Below are 22646 nucleotides of genomic sequence, written 5' to 3' on the forward strand. Positions count from 1 at the left end.
CTCAATCTCAATTTCTGTAACAGAGGTATGATGTCAGATTAGCTAATAATAAGATTAATTTCATGCCATCCTCCTGGTCTAGCATTCCTAAAATTCTCCCTTCCTTAGGACAGAATTTGTCCCAGAGTTTCAAGAATAGGAACATATTGGTGGGAACTGCATTGCCCTAGCTGCAATAGTTAGTGGGCTCTTGGAACAAGGGGCCAGACTTGTTAGTGCAGTACTTTCAATAAGCCCCATAGTCTTTGATTTTCTAACAATGCGGTGCATTAATTTGAGTGAAGATGCATGTGCTCCAACATGGCAACTCAAGGCAGCTGTTAATGGCACCCAATCAACAAGTATTTATTAAGTGCTGATTATTCTCCAGGCACTATGTAAAGCTCTTGGAATCAAAGAAAGACAAAAGCAGTCTTCATCACAAGGAACTTACATTTTAAAGAGGAAGACAATGAAAAAATAGATGTAGTCAAGAGACACACAGTCAATGGATAGTAACCTTAGCGGGGAAGGCACAGCTTTCTTTTCCTCTTCTCATATTCATTCTTTTTGAGGTTTCTCTTTCCCTCTGCCTTTTAATTTTTATCCTCTATACCTAAAAATCACTGGAACGAGAATTATAAAACCTGGGGGATCCATCATGACCTAGTTCTGCAGCCTCGCCTGCCTCCTTCCCTTCCTTCCTCCTCTCCTTCTGTCCACCTTCACACGTGGGGGTTCTATCCAAAGGAATATAAATTCTGATAGCTTTAATCCTCTCAAGATATCTTTTTTTGTCTTTCCTACTTATTTATTCCATCTTTTCCCTGAAAAACTGAGACAATTAACTCATTTGTCCCATAGTTTCATTTATGATTTCTTGAAATAGAGTTCTGGAAAACACTGAGATTCAAATGGAACTACTTGACTATGCCTTAAATTCAGATCACTCTGCCTCTCACTGATTGGCCAAGAATAGGTCCCAACTCAATCTCTACTTGGTCATTGTTTGGGTTTTGATGGCTCAGAGTGAGTGTAAATAGTAATTTTTCTGTTCTAGCCAGAAACCCTGAGGGTCTTCCTCTCCCAGATTGATTTTTTATTTTTTCTGAGTAGGAAAACTGGGCCATCTTCTGCTTCATTTCTTACCTAGCCTTAAATCGCTGAATGGGTATTGCCTCAGAAGTGAGGCCTGGGAAAGACCTTAGCTTAAAAAAAACCAAGGTCTCCCACTGTATCTGGGGCCATCTGTAGTTATCTTGACTTATGTCTTGCCACTGGATTCTGGTGACTCTGGAAGAGAGACTGAAGCTGGTGACTTTGCACAGCTCTGCCTCACTTAAATCCAATTCATTTGGAAGTCATCAACCTTCTGAAGTCATTGGTCCCCTTCAGGAAAAAAGGACAAATAACAAAACCAGTTCTTCAGCCTGGTAAAATTAGCTTTTCCTTTCTTGACCTCAGTTTCTTTGCGCAATGTGAGTGCTAGATGGCCTCATTGAACTCAGTTCAATTCCACGCAAAGCTCTAAAATCCTTTCCAGCTCGATTAATCAATCAATCAAGTATTTATTAATTAAGCCCTTACTATGTGCCAGGCAAAGATTGTGCTAAGCACCAAGGGTATGAGCAATAATAAACAGTCCCTGACCTCAAAGAGATCATATTCTAATGGGGAAGACAACATGTAAATACCTAAATAACCTGCTAAGTGTAAACAAATTAGGTTACAAGGGCCCCAGCAGCTGTGCTCTAGAGAAGAAGGGTCAATCACATGGCCCTCTGCAACATGTGACACACAATACTCCCAAGTGCAGCCCAAATCAAATTAAAATGTAATTGGCAAATATAGATAATATTCATATGTGGTTTGCCAGTCAATATGCAGCTCACAGGCATCCTTACGTATAGTATGTTATTTTTCGGTCCTGTTTCTGACTCTTTATGACCCTTTTCAAGGGTTTTCTTGGCAGAGGTACTAGCATGGTTTGCCATTTTCTTCTCCAGCTCATTTCACAGATGAGGAAACTGAGCAAACATGATAAAGTGACTTCCCCAGGGTCACACATTATTAAGTATTGGGGCTGTCTTTGAACTCAGGAAGATGAGGTACTCTTTCAAACAGGCCTGGTATTCTCTCCATTGAGCCACCCAGTCGAACATGTATAGTCTGATGGCCACCATTTCTTTTTAAGTTTGACACCATTTCTCCAGAGCTTCCAACACACAATGTCTGCACTTCTAGTCCCTACACCATGGCTACTGCTTAATCTTCCTGGTTTCTCTTTTCATTTATAGAGGCCAGTGATCACTCTGTCAACCAAAAGACTGTCAGTAAAACTCTGAGGTTTTGAGAGACTCTCAATGAAAGACTTCCCTTAGCTTTCCTTGGAGTAGCCTTAAAGAATATTTTCCTAGAGGCATCATGGTAATGGATACAGCATTGAACTAGGAGACAGGCAGACCTGTGTTTGACTCTAGCATCAGTTACTTACTATCTGCAACTGACTCTGGGAATTTCACTTGACGTCTTTGGGTCTCATTTTCCTCACTTGTAAAAGGAAATGGGTTGTACCTAAGCACCTCTAAGCTCTAAGCCCATGATACTGTGATCCATCCTTTTTCATTCAAAGATATATAGATGTCTGCATTTTCCATGGTAAACCATGGGCTAGGGATTTTGAGGAATACCCCTGAAATAAACTTTGGTAGTGTGGTGTGCTCTATACATACCGATGGGGAAAGGAGAGAATGACCCCTTAAAGGACATATCTGCTTGGCTAAAATAATGAAGAAAGAACAAGGAGGAGGGGAGGAAATAGAAAAGGCAATGAGTCAAAAGAGAAGAGTAGGGAAAAATGAAAACAGAAGTAAAATGTCGGAATAGGAAAGCTTCCATACTCTGTAAATCTGTCCCATCCATGTTGTTCTCACATAGACCTGTAACAGAGATCACACTAGTGTTTTCAAATTGCCATGCTTGTCTCCACTGCTCTTGCACTCAGAGGCCTTTCAAATGGCCACTTGATCTTTCCCCCTAGAGTAATAATTTATGCCAAGCTAAAGAGAAAATAATGCAAATCTTATTCATTTTTACTACTGTCTGTTAGGAAGCAGGAGAGTTAAAATGTTTGCAACCTAGTATCTCTCATTTATTTGCAAGTGTGCTTTAAAGTTTGCAAAGGAGTCAAAAATTTCAAAGTAGATGTGAAATTGGCCAAGATATTATCCTGATACTGGGTGAATTTTGAAAGCCCAGCTCAAACCTCAGCCCTTACTAAATCCAAAGAGTAGGCGAATGTTCCTATGGAATGAAAGAACTACCCCTTCTCATCCTGCCCAGTTGATTATGGATAAGGGAACATGCTTAGGTTAAATAGCAGACTTAGGGAAATTAGAAAGATGTGAGCTGTGCTTTGGATCTGGAAATTCTGCAAACAGATCACCTTCTAATCTGTTCTTTCATATTTAAGAAAAACCTGGAAGTTTAGGTAGAGTTCGCATGCTGCTGAACAAGTAATTTTGCCTCTTAAGGTCTCCATTTCCTCATGTAAAGTGAGAGGATTGAACCCAATGATCTTTGAGGTCTCAGCTAACATTCTGTTGACTTTTTCTCCATGGGAAGTCCCAAGTCACATAATATTTAAAACATGGGACTAACATTTTTAACGCCAAATGGCATAGCTCAAAATAATCAAAATAACTTCCCCATACCTGATCCTCCCAATCTTTATAAAAATGGCATCTTCCCAGCTGTTAAGTATTTGTTCTGTAATAATAGAAAAGAATATGGCTAATAGACATAGTGATGCTAGGTTGGTAAGAAGGGCATTGAAAATAGGGCACTCGAGGGAGTTTTTCATGGGCACAACTGCTAGGATAATGGGGATCGCTGATTTAGAAGCTGGAAGAGACTTTTGTTATTGGTCATTCATTTTTCAGTTGCATCTGCCTCTTTGTGACCCCATTTGGGTTTTCTTAGCAGAAGTACTAAACTGGTTTGCCATTTCCTTCTCCAGCTTATTTTTTATATGTGAGAAAACTGAGGCTGAGTTAAGGACTTGCCCAGGGTTACACAGTTAGTAAGTGTCTGATTTGAACTCAGGAAGATGAGTCTTCCTGATTCCAGGCCTGGTGCTCTATCTACCTTGCCACCAAACTGCACAGAAGAAACTTTAGAAGACATCTAACCCAACCCTTTCATTGTAAAAATGAGGACCTGGGGTTATAGAGGTTAAATGACTTGAACCCAAGACCTTTGACTCCAAATCCAGCATTCTTTCTGCTACCTCTGTCTAAACCACACTACCTCTCTGCCTTACCAGACTCTTCAAAAGATGTCTACCATGAATAGGGGAGTGGTCTCCCCTGGACATATTCTTAGGCAACAGGTAACAAAAGACAAAGTAGCCCTTTCTGAAATTCTGTCTGGAAATGAGGACTTAAACTTGAAACTGATACAATTCATGAGTCTCTCAAAAGGCAGCATGGAGGACAGAGTGAAAAGTGTTGTACTTGGCAGTCAGGAAGACCAGAGTTCATACCCTACTTCTAACACTAACATATTTAATTTCTAAAATTTATAAGCTGTGTGACTGCAGACAAGTTATTTCGTCTTTCAGTTTCATGTTGTTCATCTCCAAAAATAAAAGAGATTATTAATACCTGCAGCACCCACTTCTCAAGGCCTTAAGGCTCAAGTGAAATAACATATAAAAATGCTTTAAAAACTTTAGAGTATTATGCATCTGTTGTTATGATCATTTTTCTCTGTAATAAGTAAAGCCTGATATTCCACTGACCTAAAGGATATTTCCTTTTAGTGTTCGGTACCATGTGGTGTGGGACAAAGAACTCGAGATGTAAAGTGTGTCAGCAACATTGGGGATGTTGTCGATGATGAGGAATGTAACATGAAGCTCCGACCAAATGATATTGAAAACTGTGATATGGGGCCCTGTGCAAAGAGCTGGTTCCTGACGGAGTGGAGTGAAAGGGTAAGACTCAGTGGAGTACTACTGATTTTCTGAGTATAAGTCATGGTACTATTAAGCTCCACCACCACCACTGCCCCCAATCCCTGTATAAATATACACAACATATACCACTGAAGGGAACAATGAAAAAGCTGTAATATCTGATCCAGCCTGTAGCTATCTGTCTGAATTGTATAAGCTGAGATTGCTACCATCTCTCACTCCTAAAGAGAAGGATGCTTTTAAGGCAATGGGCATCCTGATGGAAGAATGGGCAGGATTCCAATGGACAAGAGAGCTATCCATGTGAAAGAAATGACATGAATAGAGATAGAAAAGATAGAAAAAGAGATAAAGATGAAGAGAAAAAGATGAAAAGAGATAGAAAAATACATAGTATGTCTAGGGAATGATTTGGTTAGAACATAAAGTGGAGGGAAGTAGTGGGTGATAATGCTACTAGTTTTCATTTTCTGAATGTAAGTCATTTTACTCTTTGTAAAACAGTGTCATTGGAACCATTTGTCCCTGAACTTATTGGTTTTGGCCTCCTTGTTCATTATCTGCAGATGTCCAGCTCATGTGGTTTGCTCCCAGCTGACCCCTAGGGCATCAGTGTGACTTAGAAGGAGCCAAACCTCTAGCTAGAGAGAGCAAATGGAATGCACCCAGGCACTGGGGACAACTGGTCTCCTGAAAACCTAGGAATAGGTCTTGATTCTAATTTAAGCACTGTTGGTCCATGCCCCTAATTCTAGCTATGTATTAAAAAATTGGGATTGTTTTTAGCTATGACATACAGTGATGAAGTCGCTTCTGCTTTTCTTTTTAATTAATTTTGTTTATTTTCAGTGTTCTACAATCTCTACCATATAACTTAGATTTTTTCCCCCTCCCTACCCAAGACAGCATACAATTTTATATAGGTTCTACACATAGATTCCTATTAAATACATTTTCACTATAGTCATGCTGTATAGAAGAATTAAAATGAATGGGAGAAATCATATAACAAGCCAAAACATAATACACAAAAAATAATGATCTGCTACATTCTGCAATTGAATTCCACAGTTCTTTCTCTGGATGTGGAAGGCATTTTGCCTTAAAAGACCATGGGAAATTTTTTTAAGTCCTTGCATTGCAATGAAGTTCTAAGTCTACCAGAAAAAGTCCTTGCACACTTTGTTGCTGTGCACAAAGTTCTCCTGGTTCTGCTCCTTTCACTCAGCATCAGTTCGTATAAGTCTTTCCAGGCCTCTGAAGTCTTCTTGTTTATCATTTCTTACAGCACAATAGCATTCCATTACATTCAGATATCATAATTTATTGAGCCATTCCCCAATTGATGGGCATCCCCTTGATTTCCAGTTTTTGGCCACCACAAAGAGAGCTGCTATAAATATTTTTGTACATTTGGGACTTTTTCCCATTTTTATGATCTTTTGGGGGATACAGTCCTAGAAGCAATATTGCTGGGTCGAAGGGTATGCATATTTTTGTATCCCTTTGGGCATAGTTCCCAATTGCTCTCCAGAATGGCTGGATTAACTTATAGCTCCACCAACAATGAAGTAGTGTTCCAACTCTCCCACATCCTCTCCAACATTTATAATCTTCCTGTTCTGTCATGTTTGCCAATCTGAAAGGTGTGATGTGGTACCTCAGAGTTCTTTTGATTTGCATCTCTCTAATCAATAGTGGTTTAGAGCATTTTCTCATGTGACTATAGATATCTTTAATTTCTTGCTCTGAAAACTGACTGTTCATATCCTTTGACCATTTATCAACTGGGGAATGACTGGTATTTTTGTTGTACATTTGACTCAGTTCTCTATATATTCTAGAAATGAGGTCTTTATCACAGACACTAGCTACAAAAATTCTGTCTCAGTTTTCTGCATCCCTACAAATCTTGGTTGCATTGGGTTTAGTTGTGCAAAAATTTTTCAGTTTAATGTAATCAAAATTATCCATCTTGTACTACATAATGCTCTCTATCTCTTCTTTAGTCAAAAATTCTTCCCATCTCCATAAATCTGATAAATACACTCTTCTTTGCTCCACCAGTTTGTCCATAGTATCAGTCTTTATACCTAGATCATATACCCATTTGGACTTTATTCTTGTGTATGGTGTCAGGCATTGGTCTATGTCTAGTTTCTGCCACGCTGTTATCCAGTTTTCCCAGCAATTTTTGTCAAACAGTGAGTTCTTATTCCAGAAGTTGGGGTCCTTGGGTTTATCAAACAGTAGATTGCTATATTCGTTAACAACTGTGTCTAGAGTACTTAACCTATTCCCTTCTGTTTCTTAGCCAATATCAAGTGGTTTTAATGATTGCTGCTTTACAATACAATTTGAGATCTGGTAGTGCTAGGCCACCTTCCCTAGCATTTCTTTTCATTAATCCCCTTAATATTCTGGACCTTTTGTTCTTGCAGATGAATTTTGATATTATTTTTTCCAGCTCTAGAAAATAATTATCTGATGGTTTAACTGGTATGGCACTAAATAAGTAAATTAATTTAGGTAGAATTGTCACTTTTATTATATTGGCTTGACCTACCCACGAGCAACTGATGTTTTTCCACTTACTTAGATCTGACTTTATTTGTGCAAAAAGTATCTTGTAATTGTGTTCATATGGTCCCTGGGTTTGTTTTGGCAGGTAGACTCCCAAATATTTTATGGTGTCTACCCAAGCATTAAATGTGATTTCTATTTCTATCTCTCCCTCTTGGGCTTTGTTACTAATATATAGAATTGCAGAAGATTTGTGCAGGTTTATTTTATAACCTGCAACTTTGCCAAAGTTGTTTATTATTTCTAGTAGCTTTTACTTGAATCTCTGGGATTCTCTAAGTATATCATCTGCAAAGAGTGATAACTTAGTTTCTTCTTTGCCTATTCTAATTCCTTCAATTTCTTTTTCTTCTCTTATTGCTAGAGCTAACATTTCTAGTACCATATTGAATGACATTGTGATAATGGACATCCTTATTTCACCCCTTTTATTGGGAATGCATCTAGTTTATACCCATTGCACATAATGCTTTCTGATGTTTTTAGGTAGATAGTGCTTATTATTTCATGGAAAGTTCCATTTATTCCTATGCTGTCCAGTGTTTTTAATAGGAATGGGTATTGGATTTTGTCAAAAGCTTTTTCTGCATCTGTTGAGATAATCATGTGGTTTCTGTTAGTTTTGTTGTTGATATGGTCGATAATGCTAATAGTTTTCCTAATATTGAACCACCCTGCATTCCTGGCATGAATTCTACCTGATCATAATGTATTATTCTCGTGATTAGTTGCTGTATTCTTTTTGCTAAAATCTTATTTAAAATTTTTGCATCTATATTCATTAGAGAAATTGGTCTATAATTTTCTTTATCTCTTTTGTCTCTTCCTGGTTTAGGTATCAAAACCATATTTGTATCATAGAAAGAATTTGGGAGGACTCTTTCTTCCCCAATTTTCAAAAATAGTCTATATAGTATTGGAATTAACTGTTCTTTAAATGTTTGATAGAATTCACTTGTAAATACATCTGGCCCTGGAGAATTTTTCCTAGGGAGTTCATTTCTAGGGCTTGTTCAATTTCTTTTTCTGAGATGGGGTTGTTTAAGTATTCAACTTCCTCTTCTGCTAATCTGGGCAATTTATATTTTTAAAAATACTCATCCATCTCATTTAGATTGTTGAATTTATGAGCATAAAGTTGGGAAAGTAATTTCTAATTATTGTTTTAATTTCCTTCTCATTGGAGGTGAGTTCACCCCTTTCCTTTCTGATATTGGTCATTTGGTTTTCTTCTTTCTTTTTTTAATCAAATTGACCAAAGGTTTATGAATTTTATTAGTTTTTTTCATAAAACCAACTATTAGTTTTATTTATTAGTTCAATAGTTTTCTTAATTTCAATTTTATTAATCTCTCCTTTGGTTTTCAGTATTTCTAATTTTGTATCTATTTAGGGATTTTCAGTTTGTTCTTTTTCTAGCTTTTTCAGCTGCATGCCCAAGTCATTGATCTCCTCTTTCTGTATTTCATTCATGTAGGTATTCAAGATATAAAACTTCCCCTAAGAACTGCTTTTGCAATATCCCATAAGATTTGGTAGGTTATCTCATTATTGTCATTCTCTTGAATGAAGTTGTTGATTGTTTCTATGATTGGTTGTTTAACTCACTCCTTCTTTAGGATTAGATTATTTAGTTTCCAATTAATTTATGGTTTATCTTGCCATGGCCTTTTGTTACATATAATTTTTATTGCATTGTGATCTGAGAATGATTCATTGACTATCTCTGCCTTTCTGCACTGGATTGCAAGGTTTTTATGCCCTAGAATATGGTCAATTTTTGTATATGTGCCATGTGCCATTGAGAAAAAGATATTCCTTTCTATCTCCATTCAGTGTTCTCCAGTGATCTATCACATATACCTTATCCAGAGGTTTATTCACCTCCTTAACTTCTTTCTTGCTTATTTTGAGGTTAGATTTATCAGGTTCTGAGAAGGGGAGATTGAGGTCTGCCATTAGTATAGTTTTGCTGTCTGTTTCTTCCTGCAGTTCCCCCAATCTCTCCTCTAAGAATTTGAATGCTATACCACTTGGAGCATACATGTTTAGTAATGATATTGCTTCATTGTCTATGGTGCCTTTTAGCAGGATATAGTTTTCTTCCTTAACTCTTTTGATTAGATCTATTTCTGCTTTTGCTTTGTCTGAGATAAGGATTACTACTCCTGCTTTTCTTACCTCAGCTGAAGCACAATATATTCTGCTCCAACCTTTGACCTTTACCCTGTTTGTATCCCCCCATTTCAAATGTATTTCTTGTAAACAACATATTGTTGGATTATGGCTTTTAATCCATTCTACTATCTGTCTCCGTTTTATAGGAGAGTTCATTTCATTCACATTCACAGTTATGATTATAATCTGTGTTGTTCCCTCCTCTTTTCCCACCATTTGTGCTTTTAGTTCTCCTGTCTCCCTTCCCCTCCTCAATAGAGTTTTCACTTTTGACCACCACCTCCCGTAGTCTTCCCTTCTTTCTTTCAGCTTTCCACCCTTTTATTCCCCTTTCCCCTCACTATTTCTTCCCTCCCTTTTAGCTTCCCCCTCCCCTTTCTTCCCCCTTCCCCTCCTACTATCTATATTATGTTTACTGTTCCATCCTTGAACCAAATCAGATGAGAGTACCTTTCAAACAATGCTCATCTCCCTCCCCTCTTTCCCTCTACTGTAACATAATTTTGTACTTCTTCCTGTGATGTAATTTACCATTTTCTGCTTCCTCCTTTTCACATCTCCTGTTACAATCCCTTTGAAGGCTTAAATCATATTTTTATCCTAACATCATTTACTTTATACTCATTCCCTCTATCTTTGTATATCCCTTTTATATTTCATAATAGATATAAAATTCTCAAGATTAGCAAGTACTCTTCCCTTATAGGGAGGCAAACAGTTTGCCCAAATTGAGTAACAAGTTTTCTTTTCCCCTGTTTACCTTTTTATGCCTCTCTTGAGATATGTGTTTGAAGATCAAATTTTCTATTGAGTTCTGGCATTTTTATCAGGAAGGTCTGGAAATCACTGAACCTCTATCTCCTTGTCTGAAATATTATGTTGAACTTTGCTGGGTAATTGATCCTTGGTTGTAAGTCCCAGCTCCTTTGCCTTATGGAATGTCAGATTCCAATTCCTTTGACCTTTTAATGTAGAAGCTGCAAGGTCCTGTGTGATCCTAACTGCAGCTCCTCAATATTTAAATGGTTTCTTTCTGGCTGCCTGTAGTATTTTCTCCTTCAGTTGATAGTTCTGGAATTTGGCAACAATATTCTTGGTGTTTTTAGTTTGGGATCCCTTTCCGGAGGTGAACGGTGGATTCTTTCGATGACTATTTTGCCCTCTGATTCTAGCACTTCTGGGCAGTTTTCCTTGATGATTTCTTGGAAGATATTGTCCAGACTCTTTTTTTCAGGGTATCTTTCTGGTAGGCCAATAATTCTTAAATTTTCTCTCCTGTGTCTGTTTTCCAGGTCAGTTGTTTTTCCAATTAGATATTTTACATTTTCTTCTATCTTTTCATTGTTCAGATTTTGTTTGACTGATTCTTGATGTCTCATAGAGTCATTAGTTTCTACTTGCCCAATTCTAATTTTTATCAAATTATTTTCTTCAGTTAACTTTTGCATCTCCTTTACCATCTGTCCAATTATTCCTTTTAAGGAATCATTTTCTCCAGTTAGTTTTTGTACTTCCTTTTCCACTTGTCCAATTTTTCTAGTTAGATTTTGTGCTTCCTTTTCCATTCGTTCAATTTTCCTTTTCAAAGAACTATTCTCTTCAGTGAATTCTTTTTTCATACTTTTACAATCATTACCCTGTTTTTCTTCTATTTCCTTCTTCAGCTGTTTCAGGAGAGCTGTTTTTGCATGTGAGCAGTTCATGGTCCCTTCTGAAGTTTCAAATGCTGACCTCTTTGGTATTCATGTTTTAGTCCTTGTCCCCATAGAAAGATTTTATGGTCTCCTGCTTGCTTTGCTTCTTCTTGCTCATGATGATGAGGCTTTGTGTGTTGTGACCTCTGGTTCTTTCAGCTAGAAGCTGGAGAACCTGGTGTTGAGCTGACTGGTGTGAAAAAGCTAAGGGCAGCAGGTGCCTTTTTTTCTTTTTTGTGTGTGTTTTGCCAGATCAGCCCTGGGGCTAGCTTATTGCGTGTGGGGGAGGGGTGATCTGGTCTAGAGATCTCCTCAGCTGAGCTAGAGCAAAGGCAAGCTCAGTGCTTGTTGATCCAGGCTGCTCTATTGTCTTCCCATTTCCCCTGGAGCACTGAGGTACGCCTGGGTCCTAGTGCAAGTTTCCACCCCCTTGGGGCTCCTCTCCTTCTGGTTTGCCTCTGCCCCAGTAAGAGGAATATTCTTTACCAATTTTTCTAGCATCAGGTGCTACGAGACTGTTTGCACTTTCTGTTGATTGCACTGATCCAGGATTTTTCTGGGGAAATATTTTATGGTTCTTTCAAGGTCAGTAAGGGGAGGGGAAAAGAGCGTTTACCAATAACTCTGCATTTTGGCTCCCAGAAGTTCAGGTAAGTGACTTACAGATGTTTAATCTGTGGGCTGAAAGTCTTGTGAGAGGCTACAGCTGATACCTGGGGCTCAGTGGCTGTCACTCACTTGGCTCCACTAATCTCCTGCCCCGGGCTGCCACTCTGCCATTCCTCAGGCCTCAGGCCACCCCAGGGGTTTCCTGCTCAGCTGAGCTGCTGCATTGTGTGCTGTGGGCTCACCCCCTTGGAACAGATCCTTCCTATCAACCTTCCAGTCTGTCCTGGTATGTGAATCTGCTACAGTCTGTCTCCTAATGGATTCTGCACCTCCAAAATTTGGTCAGATTCTCTTTTTAGAGGTATCTGAAGGAGTTTGTCTAAGAGCTTAGGTGAGTAGTTGCTCTCATTCCTTCATCTTGGCTCCACCCCTGTTTCTGCTTTTCTAAGAGGCAGAATGTCCAAGACACATTGTTGATGTGTCTGAATTTGAAAACAGAATCACTGACTAGCCACAGTGGTCAATATGGACAGATTTGGGGGCATCTGTAATTGAAGAAAGTGATACTCATTGGATCACAGAATTGGAGCTAGAGGACACTTTGAAGTTCATGTAGTCCATTCTCCTCGTTTTATACATGAAGAACCAAGAAAGGTTCAGAACTTTCCTTGAGTCACCCAGACTACAAGTGATAGAACCAGTATTCAAACTAACTCTCTGACTCCAAGTTTGATGTGCACCATGGCGACATTGCATTGTCAAGTCCTTTATGTGAGGCACCAGTCAGTCACTAGGTGATTAAGGGATTATTGCCTCTGGTGCTTAGAAGGCCCACTATGTAAATAACAGTGTACCGTGATCCAAGCCATTTTATATTTCCATTATGTTCAATGGTTTAATTCTGCCTGAAAAGTTATTCAAGGTTCATTTTACTTGTGCTAAAGCTATATTTTCTTTAATGATGACATATAACCCCCTCTCCCCCCTTTGAAGTAAATTTGCTTTCATTTTGATATGTTTCCTTGCTACATCAAACACTTAATTTGAAATCCTTATTTAGAGCCAGGCATGGATGCATTTATCTCCCCCTTCATTGAGGGAGATATTTTTGTAATTAGTAATTTTTTTCTTCCTTAAAAAGGTTTTTCAGCCATGGAAGATGAAAGTTGAAAAAATAACCAAATTGAAGTTGTGTTTCTTTTTTTTTTCCTCTGAATCATAAATGAATTAGTTATTTCCAAACATTCAATCTTACTTCTGTCAAAGCTGGTGTGTTTTCTTTTGCTCTGAAAAATCTATTATTCTTTCCTTAAAATATTAAGGATTAAATCTCAAGTCACCACAATAGACCATATGCTCTAAATATTGGTAGTGACTAGTAAAATAATAACTTAGTTAGCCAAAGTGGTCAGGGACTTTAATATTTTGTAGTTAAATCAGTTTTGCAATTAACCGAAGGCTGACTTATTTATACAGTGAAACTTTTCTTAATAAATAAACCCTTCTATAAGATCTAAGAACCTGAATCAAGACCTCTCGTTTAGGGGTATACATTTATATTGCTTGATATTGTTAATACTTGTTTCAGAGCCCCACATGACATGAAGGACCAAATATTATATAAAGGAATTTTGTCATCATCTTGGCTCATAGCCCCTAACTAGGAAACACATATATGTTACCCCTTCAGTATACTAAGACCAGCTGTCTTCCAGTAAGCACTGGTAAGTAAGTAGTTGACATTTGCAGAAGTTGCATTAAAAGAAGGAGAAACAAAACAGGGCTACTTTACTGGACAGCTATTTGACCCAAAGATATATTAACTTAAAGCCAATCAAGCAATAAACATTTTTAAGCATCTCCTATGTGCCAGACGGTGAGCCACCTACTAGAGGGGAAAGGAAAGGCAAACGACATTACCTTCTTTTAAGGAATTCAAAGTCTAATGGGAGAGACAACATGTAAACAGCTACATTTAAACAGGCTACATCCAAGATAAAGGAGGGCTCATCTAGTATACATGGTTTCTGTTTGTTTAACTTTGTTTTGTTCAGTCTCTACCAATTACAAGCCTCACTCGTCATCATGCCTGCCTTCTGGAGAAAACATTTATTTTTCCCAGGCCCTCAAAGGAGAGAGAGTGAGTACAGGAAAGTGAAAAGATTCTGACATACCTCATATATCTCAGAAGAAAAATTTAAAAACACAAATATTTCATTAACCACAACTCTTCAGTCTCGTTTCAAAGCTATAAACCACCTGATGATTAAGTGGAGTAAATCTAAAGAGAGAAATAAAAATTTCCCCTAAATGACAAGTAGAAATAAGACATCAGAAATCTAAAAAAAAAAATGAATTTTTTTTTAAAAATGAAGTTTTCTTAGAAGGATAGATAAGAAACATAGAAGTATTTCTAAAAAATCAATGGGATAAATGGAAGGAACTAAAGTTTAGGGAGGAAGTAATCAATCTATCAACCAGAAACTGCAGAATAAACTTAGATTATTATGATATATTAGATTAATTAAATGTGATATTTGTTGTCACTGAAAATACAGTTTAAATTAAGGAGCTCTCATGGAACCGTATCATGTGTACTTACTATAGTATTTTGTATTGTAGTTATATACGAACATTTTTTACCTCTCCCCACTGACTCTTCTAAGGACCAAACCTTATTTATCCTCATATTCCCCTAGAAACTTAAGATAGTAATAAAAGTGTTTGAATGAATGAATGTTCCCTAGAGCCTAGTTAGGGCCTTTGAGTACTGTGTAGATCCTCTTGAGCTCAGCATTTTAGCTAGCTTCCATCAAATAACAGTGGTGCCTAAGACCAGCATAAGCTTTACAAATTGCTTTTCCCCTCAGGTACAGCCAGCTGTATCTCAAAGCATACATTTCTATGCTTAGATATGCATTTTTTCTTCCTATTAGAATATCCACAAAATGATGCAGTATTGAAAGTGTACAAAGAGAGAGAGAGATACCATAAAAACCAAGATGTAAAGAAATTACAAACAGATCAACCCCCTATAGTATCCCCCTGACCTATTTAGAATTACAAATTCACCCTGGACTTTGTTCACCCAGGAGTTCCCTATATATGAATTGAATTGAATCTGATTGAATCTGTAATCCCTATCTCTATAAATACAGGGATGCCCTGCTTAAGTGAATTAGCCAGTTCTCTGAAAAATACAATATTAAAGGAAACAACTTTAAAGAGGTGAACTAGTGACATGGGAGGAAAATTATAAATGTAAAATGTGCCAAATGACATTAGAGCAAGATTTAGAGCAAGATTTTGCAATTTTATGATGGTAGTTCATTACAATTTATAAACATAATTTAAAATGATGACTGAGGTAACCTTATAGGAGGCATGTCTGTTTCTCATTATAAAAAATGTCTTCCGTTGTATCAAGAGAAAAAAGAGGTGATAAAAAACTTATTTAAATTTCAAAAGATGGGATGCAAAATTAAATTTTAAGGAGAGCTATTGTATGTTTACAGTTCTCCTGGGATCAATTCAGCTATGTTAGTATGTAAATAAAGCTGGAATAAAAAAGACAAGCCATTTCCAGAGAGTTATTTACGAATTAACTATTATTCCCCCAAAGCCTCCAATGTCTGTGCTGCTTAATCCCAGAGATTTAACTCATAATCAAATCATATCTCTGCAGCTGATATGGCTTAAATATGTTTGGTTGCTACTTCCAGATATTTGTCAAGGGTATTCACCAGAATCAGCCCTCCCATGAGGGAGCTGGGGTTGCTTTCATTGTCCTTCTAATATAGCTCTCATGTGTACTATTGAATTATATTGTGTATGTGGAAAGATATTACTATCAACATATCATAGACATTGTAATTTCATCAATATGTGGGTACCCCTTTCTCTCTCCTAGCAGATTGCTGAATTCCTTCATTCCTTAGCTAATTGAGAAAAAATTATTAACTGATTCTAATTGTCCAATTTGTAATAGAAGTGTTACTCCCTATCGATTGGTAGGATTTTCCCTCTCTGGAACAAATATACTGAACATTCTATGTCCTTTTTCCATTTCACCCTTGATCTATCATAGGTCATTACTGCTTGTCTTCCACATAGTGCCTATACATCCTGAGTAAAAATATTCTCCTGTCTTTAACCCTAAAGCGACTGACTAATCATAAGCATTCTATGTCTTCTGATTCAATGTGGACATATGGCTAACCATCATGCTTCATTTTCCATGTCAGATACAACCATTAGGATCCTACATCCTTATCAAAAATCATTTCCATTAAATTAATTTTTTACTTCTGGTAAAGTTCTCCCCTATTGTGGCATGGAGATATATCTGACTTCTGGAAGGCAACCAATCCAGAAAGTCTTGGAACATAGGGCCAGGGACTAGCTGTCAATTTTAGGGGGGAAAGCAGCTTAGCTAACTACAGCCAGAATCTATTGATAATTTTTTCTTGTTTAGCAAAAACAGTAGGTGTTTAGCAATATGCCGATGGAGAGAAAGGAGTACCCATGCACTGATGAGATCACAGAGTCTATGGTGTGTTGATTATAATATCATTTTACATACAAAATATCACTCAATTTTTTTAATGTGACCTGTGGTTTATATGCCTTAACTTTATAACTCATACTCTAGCTAATCAGTATTATTTCAGTGCTTATTACAGACTTAAACTTATTTGAAAACTTCAGCCTTTCTCATTTTTGGCCAGTCTTTCTTGTCAGACACCCTACTCTGGCAACTTCTGTCACCTCGCTCAATACAACAGAAACCAGTTTAGTTTGTGCTCATTTTGTTTTGTTGCATTATAACAAATAAAATCAACTGAAAATTTCCAAGTTATTTGATAACTGGAGTTAAGTTGCTAAGAGTTTGCTAAGAAAAATTAGCTAACTGAAACTGGACAATTTAATTATCTCACATTGGATGGAGAGCTCAGCACCATTTAGGATTAAAAAAAAAATACTAGGAGGGTCCTGCTCTGCTATTCCCTAGAAAGTAAAGTGGAAAATACATCTTTCCAATTGGTTAGAGTGTTTTTACATCTCTGTAATAAGATACTAGCTGCTGCTTGTGTGTCCATTGAGCAGGAATTAAGGTTAGAAGAAAATTGCCAAAGGACAAAGTTCATGGATAGCGAATGAAAAAGAGAATGTGAGAAAGAGCAAAAAATGCTGAAATGAGACAGAATCTTGATTGACTTCGGAAGTAGCCAAGAAGAATATTTCCAAAGGGAAATAAGTAATCTAACAACTGGGACATAAACTGTTAGGGTCTTTGAAGCCTCACACTAGAGAAGCATGTTCAAGCTGCCTAGGTATGGCAAGCAGGGGAGTGAAGAGATGGAGACTGAGACAAAATCAGGCAGTTTAATGAAAAGAGCTTTCTTTAAGGATACTTCCAACTATTTCTTCACAGAGGTGGGGAACCATGGGAGTACATGAATATGTCATTACCTTCATATACAACAATTTAGTTAGCCATTCCCCAGTGACAGGATAGCCCCTTAGTTTCCAATTTTTGCCTACCATAAAAAGAGCTCTTATAAATATTTTTGCATATGTAGATGATTTTCCTCCATCTTTGATCTCTTGTGGGTATAAGCCTAGTAGTGGTATAGCTGAATCAAAGGGTGTGCACGGTTTGAGTACTCTGTGGGCGTTGCTCCATATTTATTTCAAAAATCCTTGCCCTGTTTCTCCTCTGAGTCATCTAGACTCAATCTAACAAATGCATCTTAAAACCGTAACAACAATCACCCCAAATTCTGAGACTATATAGACTAACAATAATTACACATAGTAGTGACATTGCTGAGTCAAAGGGTATGCACAGTTTTATAGCCCTTTGGGCATAATTCCAAATTGTTTTTAGAATGGTTGAACTTGTTCACAATTTCACCAACAATTCATTAGTGTACCTATTTTCTCTCCCCCTCCTTCAGCATTTTTAGTACCTCAGAGTTATTTTAGTTTGTACTTTTCTTATCAATGGTGATTTAGAGTGTTTTTTTCATATAACTATAGACAGCTTTAATATCTTCTTCTGAAAACTTCCTGTTAATATCCTTTGACCATATATCAATTGGGGAACGGATCTTATTTTTATAAATTTAACTCAATTCCCCATGTGTTTGAGAAATTAAACCTTTACCAGAGAAACTTACTATAATTTTTATATTACTTCTCCATCTATCTTTCTAGCATATCTTTATTTATTTGTGAATGTCCAAGCCTGTGATTTATCAGTGTAGTAAGTTACCAGAGAACATCGACCAGATAGATGGATGGTTGGATGGATGGATGTTCAGAATTATCTGAAGCAGACCAATACTGGAGCAGAAAGAGACACATTTACAGACTTGGTTCATGCTCTTCAATGCACATATGCATGTTCAGATGTATGGTTTCATTGGTGTAGGCAACTCCCAGTGTGAAAGCTTCCTCCACTGTTGCAGATTAGCAATTCCCATGTAGTGTGTAGTCTTAAAAAGAGTTCCTTCAAACACTAATGGTTTATGTAACTTATCCATGGTCACTGCTTGCTAGTTCATGTGTTAGAAGCACAACTCAAGTCTAGAACCTCCTGTGTCCAAGGCTGGTCTTCTGTCCACTGTACCACGCAATTTCTCTAGTTTTTTTTTAAATTACATTTGATCTGTCATCAAAATTTACTTATTGGTTAACTCTTGGGAATGAAAGTTAAGAACTTGAATGCCCCTATAAACTTCTAGCTATAAAATGATAGCTACCCCTAGAGAAAAGCTGGCTTATATTATCTGTAATTTATTTTTCATATATCCCTATTTCACTTTCCAGGGAACTGACTGGTCTAAGAATATACAGGAGAACTCTGAGTGAGGGGAGGGGTTGTGGGGAACCAGCACTAAGTCCAAAGATTTTCAGATTCAAGTTTATTGTGAAAAGTCCTCTGTGGGTAATGTAATGAAAACGGTGACCACACTCAACAGATGAATGCTTCTATGCTCTCTCCTTTGGCACTAACCTGGTATATTTGATACTGTAGTTCAGGCCTGACATTGTAATTTTAGATAGGCCCATGAAGGACATGTAGAAGCTTTCATGGAGATCTCCAGCTTGCCTTGGGAAGAAAAATGGAATTAAATTAGATATTCAAGTGGAAATTACCTGGAAAGAACTATTTGCAGGATAAAATTTTCAGCTGAAAGTGTCTCCATGATGACATGGTATCTTGGGATGTAATGTGCTGCAGCTGCAGGACAAACCCTTAACTTTCTAGACTGAGGTATGATTATTTGGATTTTTAAATATGAGATAGGTCATCATTTGTAAGAGGAAGGAAATTACTTTAATTCCTACAGTCTGGCAGCCTGAGTTAATTGGGATTTGATCTGCCTCACTATCCTTTAGGGTAATTTAGGTATCTTACTGTTCAGAGCTGGAAGAGGCAGCAGACAGTACAGGCCAAAAAGCTTTTAGCCTGAAATATACATATAATTGGAGCAAAATGATTTCTTTTTCTTTAAATTATCTGACTCATTGGCTCTATTCTGCAATTCATTCTACTTAGAATAATGGCTCATATTCGCTGAGGACCTTCAAGTTTGAAAAGCATTCCTCTACCTGTGATGCAGATAACACAATTACTGTTCTCCTCATTTTACAGATGAGGAAGATAAAATTGAAGTTATTTGCCCAGGGTCACACAAAACTGGTACAGGAATTCAAGTCTACTGACAGTAACATCAGTGTTCTTTTTTACTATATTTGTTGTGGGATCTTAGATTTAAAGCTAGAAGGACCTTAGAGGCAATTGGGTCCGAATTCCTTATTTTTACAAATGAGGAAACTGAGGCACGGAGAAGTTAAGTCACTTATCTAGGGTCACATAGCTCCTTCTTCGTATGGCTGTGGCATTTAGAACTCTATCAAGTGATTGGGGACAGTAAAGTGATAAATGAAACCCAGGAATGCTAAGTGAGTAAAGGCATTAATTATTCACTCTCAGGAAGTTTTTTGTTTTGTTTTTGGTTTTCATAAAGATAGCTGCCCGTCAAACAATTTTGCATGAGATTACCCAAAAGCAAAACTACTGGTGATTTAGTCTCCCATGAATTTATGTTGATTTTAAATATGCAGTCTGCTGTCAACCAGGGCACTGCCTTGCTATGCGATCATCAGCTAGCTACCTGTCTGGGCTTCGTTTCTTCATCTGTAAAATCAAAGGATTGGACTAAATGACCTGGGAGTTCCCTTCCAGCTTTATACCTGTCATCCCATGGCCTTATGTATTTGTGCTGAACTTAAATAAACAACTTACAGCCAAGTCAACAACAAAACCAACGGCAGTAACGATGGTAGTTACAGTAGGAAGCACAGCATGATGGGTAGAAAGTCAACAGTTGTAATTCGGCACCAGTAGAAGGAGTTTCCTTACTGGAAGCTCCCTTCCTCCCAACCAGTGCTAACTAAAATGGAGTTACTGGGGTACAGCTGTTTCTGCGTCAGACTTGCTGTTCAGTCATTTCAGTTGCATCCAACTCTTTGTAAATCCAGTTGGGGTTTTCTTGGCAAAAAATACTGGAGTGGTTTGCCATTTCCTTCTCCAGTTCATTTCACCAATGAGGAAACTGAGGAAAATTAGAGTCACACAGCTAGTAAGTGTCTGTGGCTACATTGGAACTGAAGTCCTCCTGACTCCAGACCCACTGATCTATCCACTACCCCCCCTAGCTGCCCTTCTGTTGGAGGACCATTTTTCCAAAATGTAATAACCTACAATACTAAAAGAAGACTTATAAAGTATTGTGTATGTAATGCAAATATGTGTTACAATTAAAAGATATGCATTGTTCAAAAATATTTTTCATAAAGGGAGATAACGTACAGAAATCTATCCTCCTGGAAAAGGAAGCATGGTGGGGATAGAAATAGTAGTGATGGTATTTAGGGAATATACTATAGATGACCATGAAATAGGTATGGATAATGCTATTTTAACTCAGAGTGTAAAACCTTACCCTAAATCAAACAAGTTAGGTAAGCCACAATAGTAATGCTGAGGAGAGCGTGGGGTACTCAACTATCCTGATATCCACTGGGAGTCTCATTTGACAAAGAGGAGTATCTGATAGATTTGGAACTTGCCTTACTCATAAATTCTCTCAGAAAGAAAAAACAATGAGTAGAGAAGCTATATTTATATTTAATTTTGATAATTATAATATAAATATATTATATATTTAAATTTATGTATTTAGAGAATATATTTATAAATATATTTATTTACATTAATAAACATAATGTACTTATTATATCTTATATTTAACATATTATATTTAATTCTGACCAATGGGGAAGAGCTAGTTAGTGATATGGAAGTAACAGAAATCTTGGGAGAAAGTATTCAAGTGTTTTGCAATTCAAATGATCAAGAAAAAGGAATACTGAACATCCTTAAGCAAGCACTCAAGACTTTAGAGTTCAGACATCAGAGAGCTACATTTTGATGGCCTGAGATTTTAAACAAGAAGCTAATTTATGAAAGATGGGAAATTATGACTATATTATCACAAAAAAGCCTAATCAGAAAAAAAGAGAGAGTATGGAAAAGAAATTAATGTGGCTGCACAGGGATTGCTCTGAGGAGTTTGACTTTCAAAAGGATATATGCAAAACATGGAAGAAACAGCATATAATGAAGAACAAATATAACAGAGTATCACAAACATGTAAGCATAGTATTGGTAAAGCTGTGATGTACTGTCACCTTATAGATATATAACTTTCATTCATTCTCTATGACTCTGTAAACTCAAAGATCATGAATTTTCATGACCATTAAGTGATATTCATTTCTTTGGTAGCCCTTATTAGAGAAGTATTTTCCGTTAAAAAAAGTTTATTAGAGAACTTTGAGGCATAGAGCAAATCAAGGCCTGCTCTTAACCAAATCAAGTGCTCCATATGAGGACTTCCAAAGGAATGAATTGAATCTACTTACAACATTAATAATATATTAATAATGAATAATATTAATAATTATCATCAATAACATTAAATATTAATTATTAATAAAATTAAAAGTAACTAATAATGATTAATAATAGTACTCTATATTAGCAATTAATATAATGAAATAATGAATATAAGTGAATATTCATTCCAAAAACTTTTAAGTGACCCATATGTTTGCTGTTGCAACTAGTACTTAATGTAGAATGACATATACTACAAAATTACCACATGGTATTTCCTCTTGCCAAGCCATGTGACATTCACTCCAAATTTCATTATGACTTATAACGGCCAGTTTGTGTAGATTAGACTTTCATAGAGTCAGTCTGCTAACTTTATAGAGTCAGCTTCATAATTTTACTATTTGCTAAACCTTGCGTCTAGCCCTGAAAGTGTGCTTTAAAAGTAGCTTTATTGAAGCTCTTTTAAAAAAATTCCTCACTGCCCTGACTCTTCCCTTTTGCCTTCACCAACCCCTGCTTCAATAGGGTCTTCCCTCGTAACAAATAAGTATAGTCATGAAAAACTCATTAAAATATTGACCATGTTTGAAAAGAGGTTAAGAGATTTACTTAAGATCCCTCATGTTTGTGGCAAAACCACTATTGGAA

General features: G+C 37.0%; 1 protein-coding gene across 3 annotated transcripts in view; it reads left to right on the plus strand.

Annotated features, from left to right (window-relative positions):
- The window catches only part of THSD4 (thrombospondin type 1 domain containing 4), a 946642-nt gene that overhangs the window by 878515 nt on the left and 45481 nt on the right, over positions 1–22646 (plus strand). For all 3 annotated transcript variants that reach the window (XM_072615569.1, XM_072615563.1, XM_072615573.1), the window contains one exon: positions 4802–4975. In XM_072615569.1, coding sequence (XP_072471670.1) covers positions 4802–4975 — 174 coding nt within the window. The remainder of the gene's footprint in view (positions 1–4801; positions 4976–22646) is intronic.

The sequence above is a fragment of the Notamacropus eugenii genome, chromosome 1 (genome assembly GCF_028372415.1).
Source record: "Notamacropus eugenii isolate mMacEug1 chromosome 1, mMacEug1.pri_v2, whole genome shotgun sequence".
NCBI lineage: Eukaryota > Metazoa > Chordata > Mammalia > Diprotodontia > Macropodidae > Notamacropus > Notamacropus eugenii.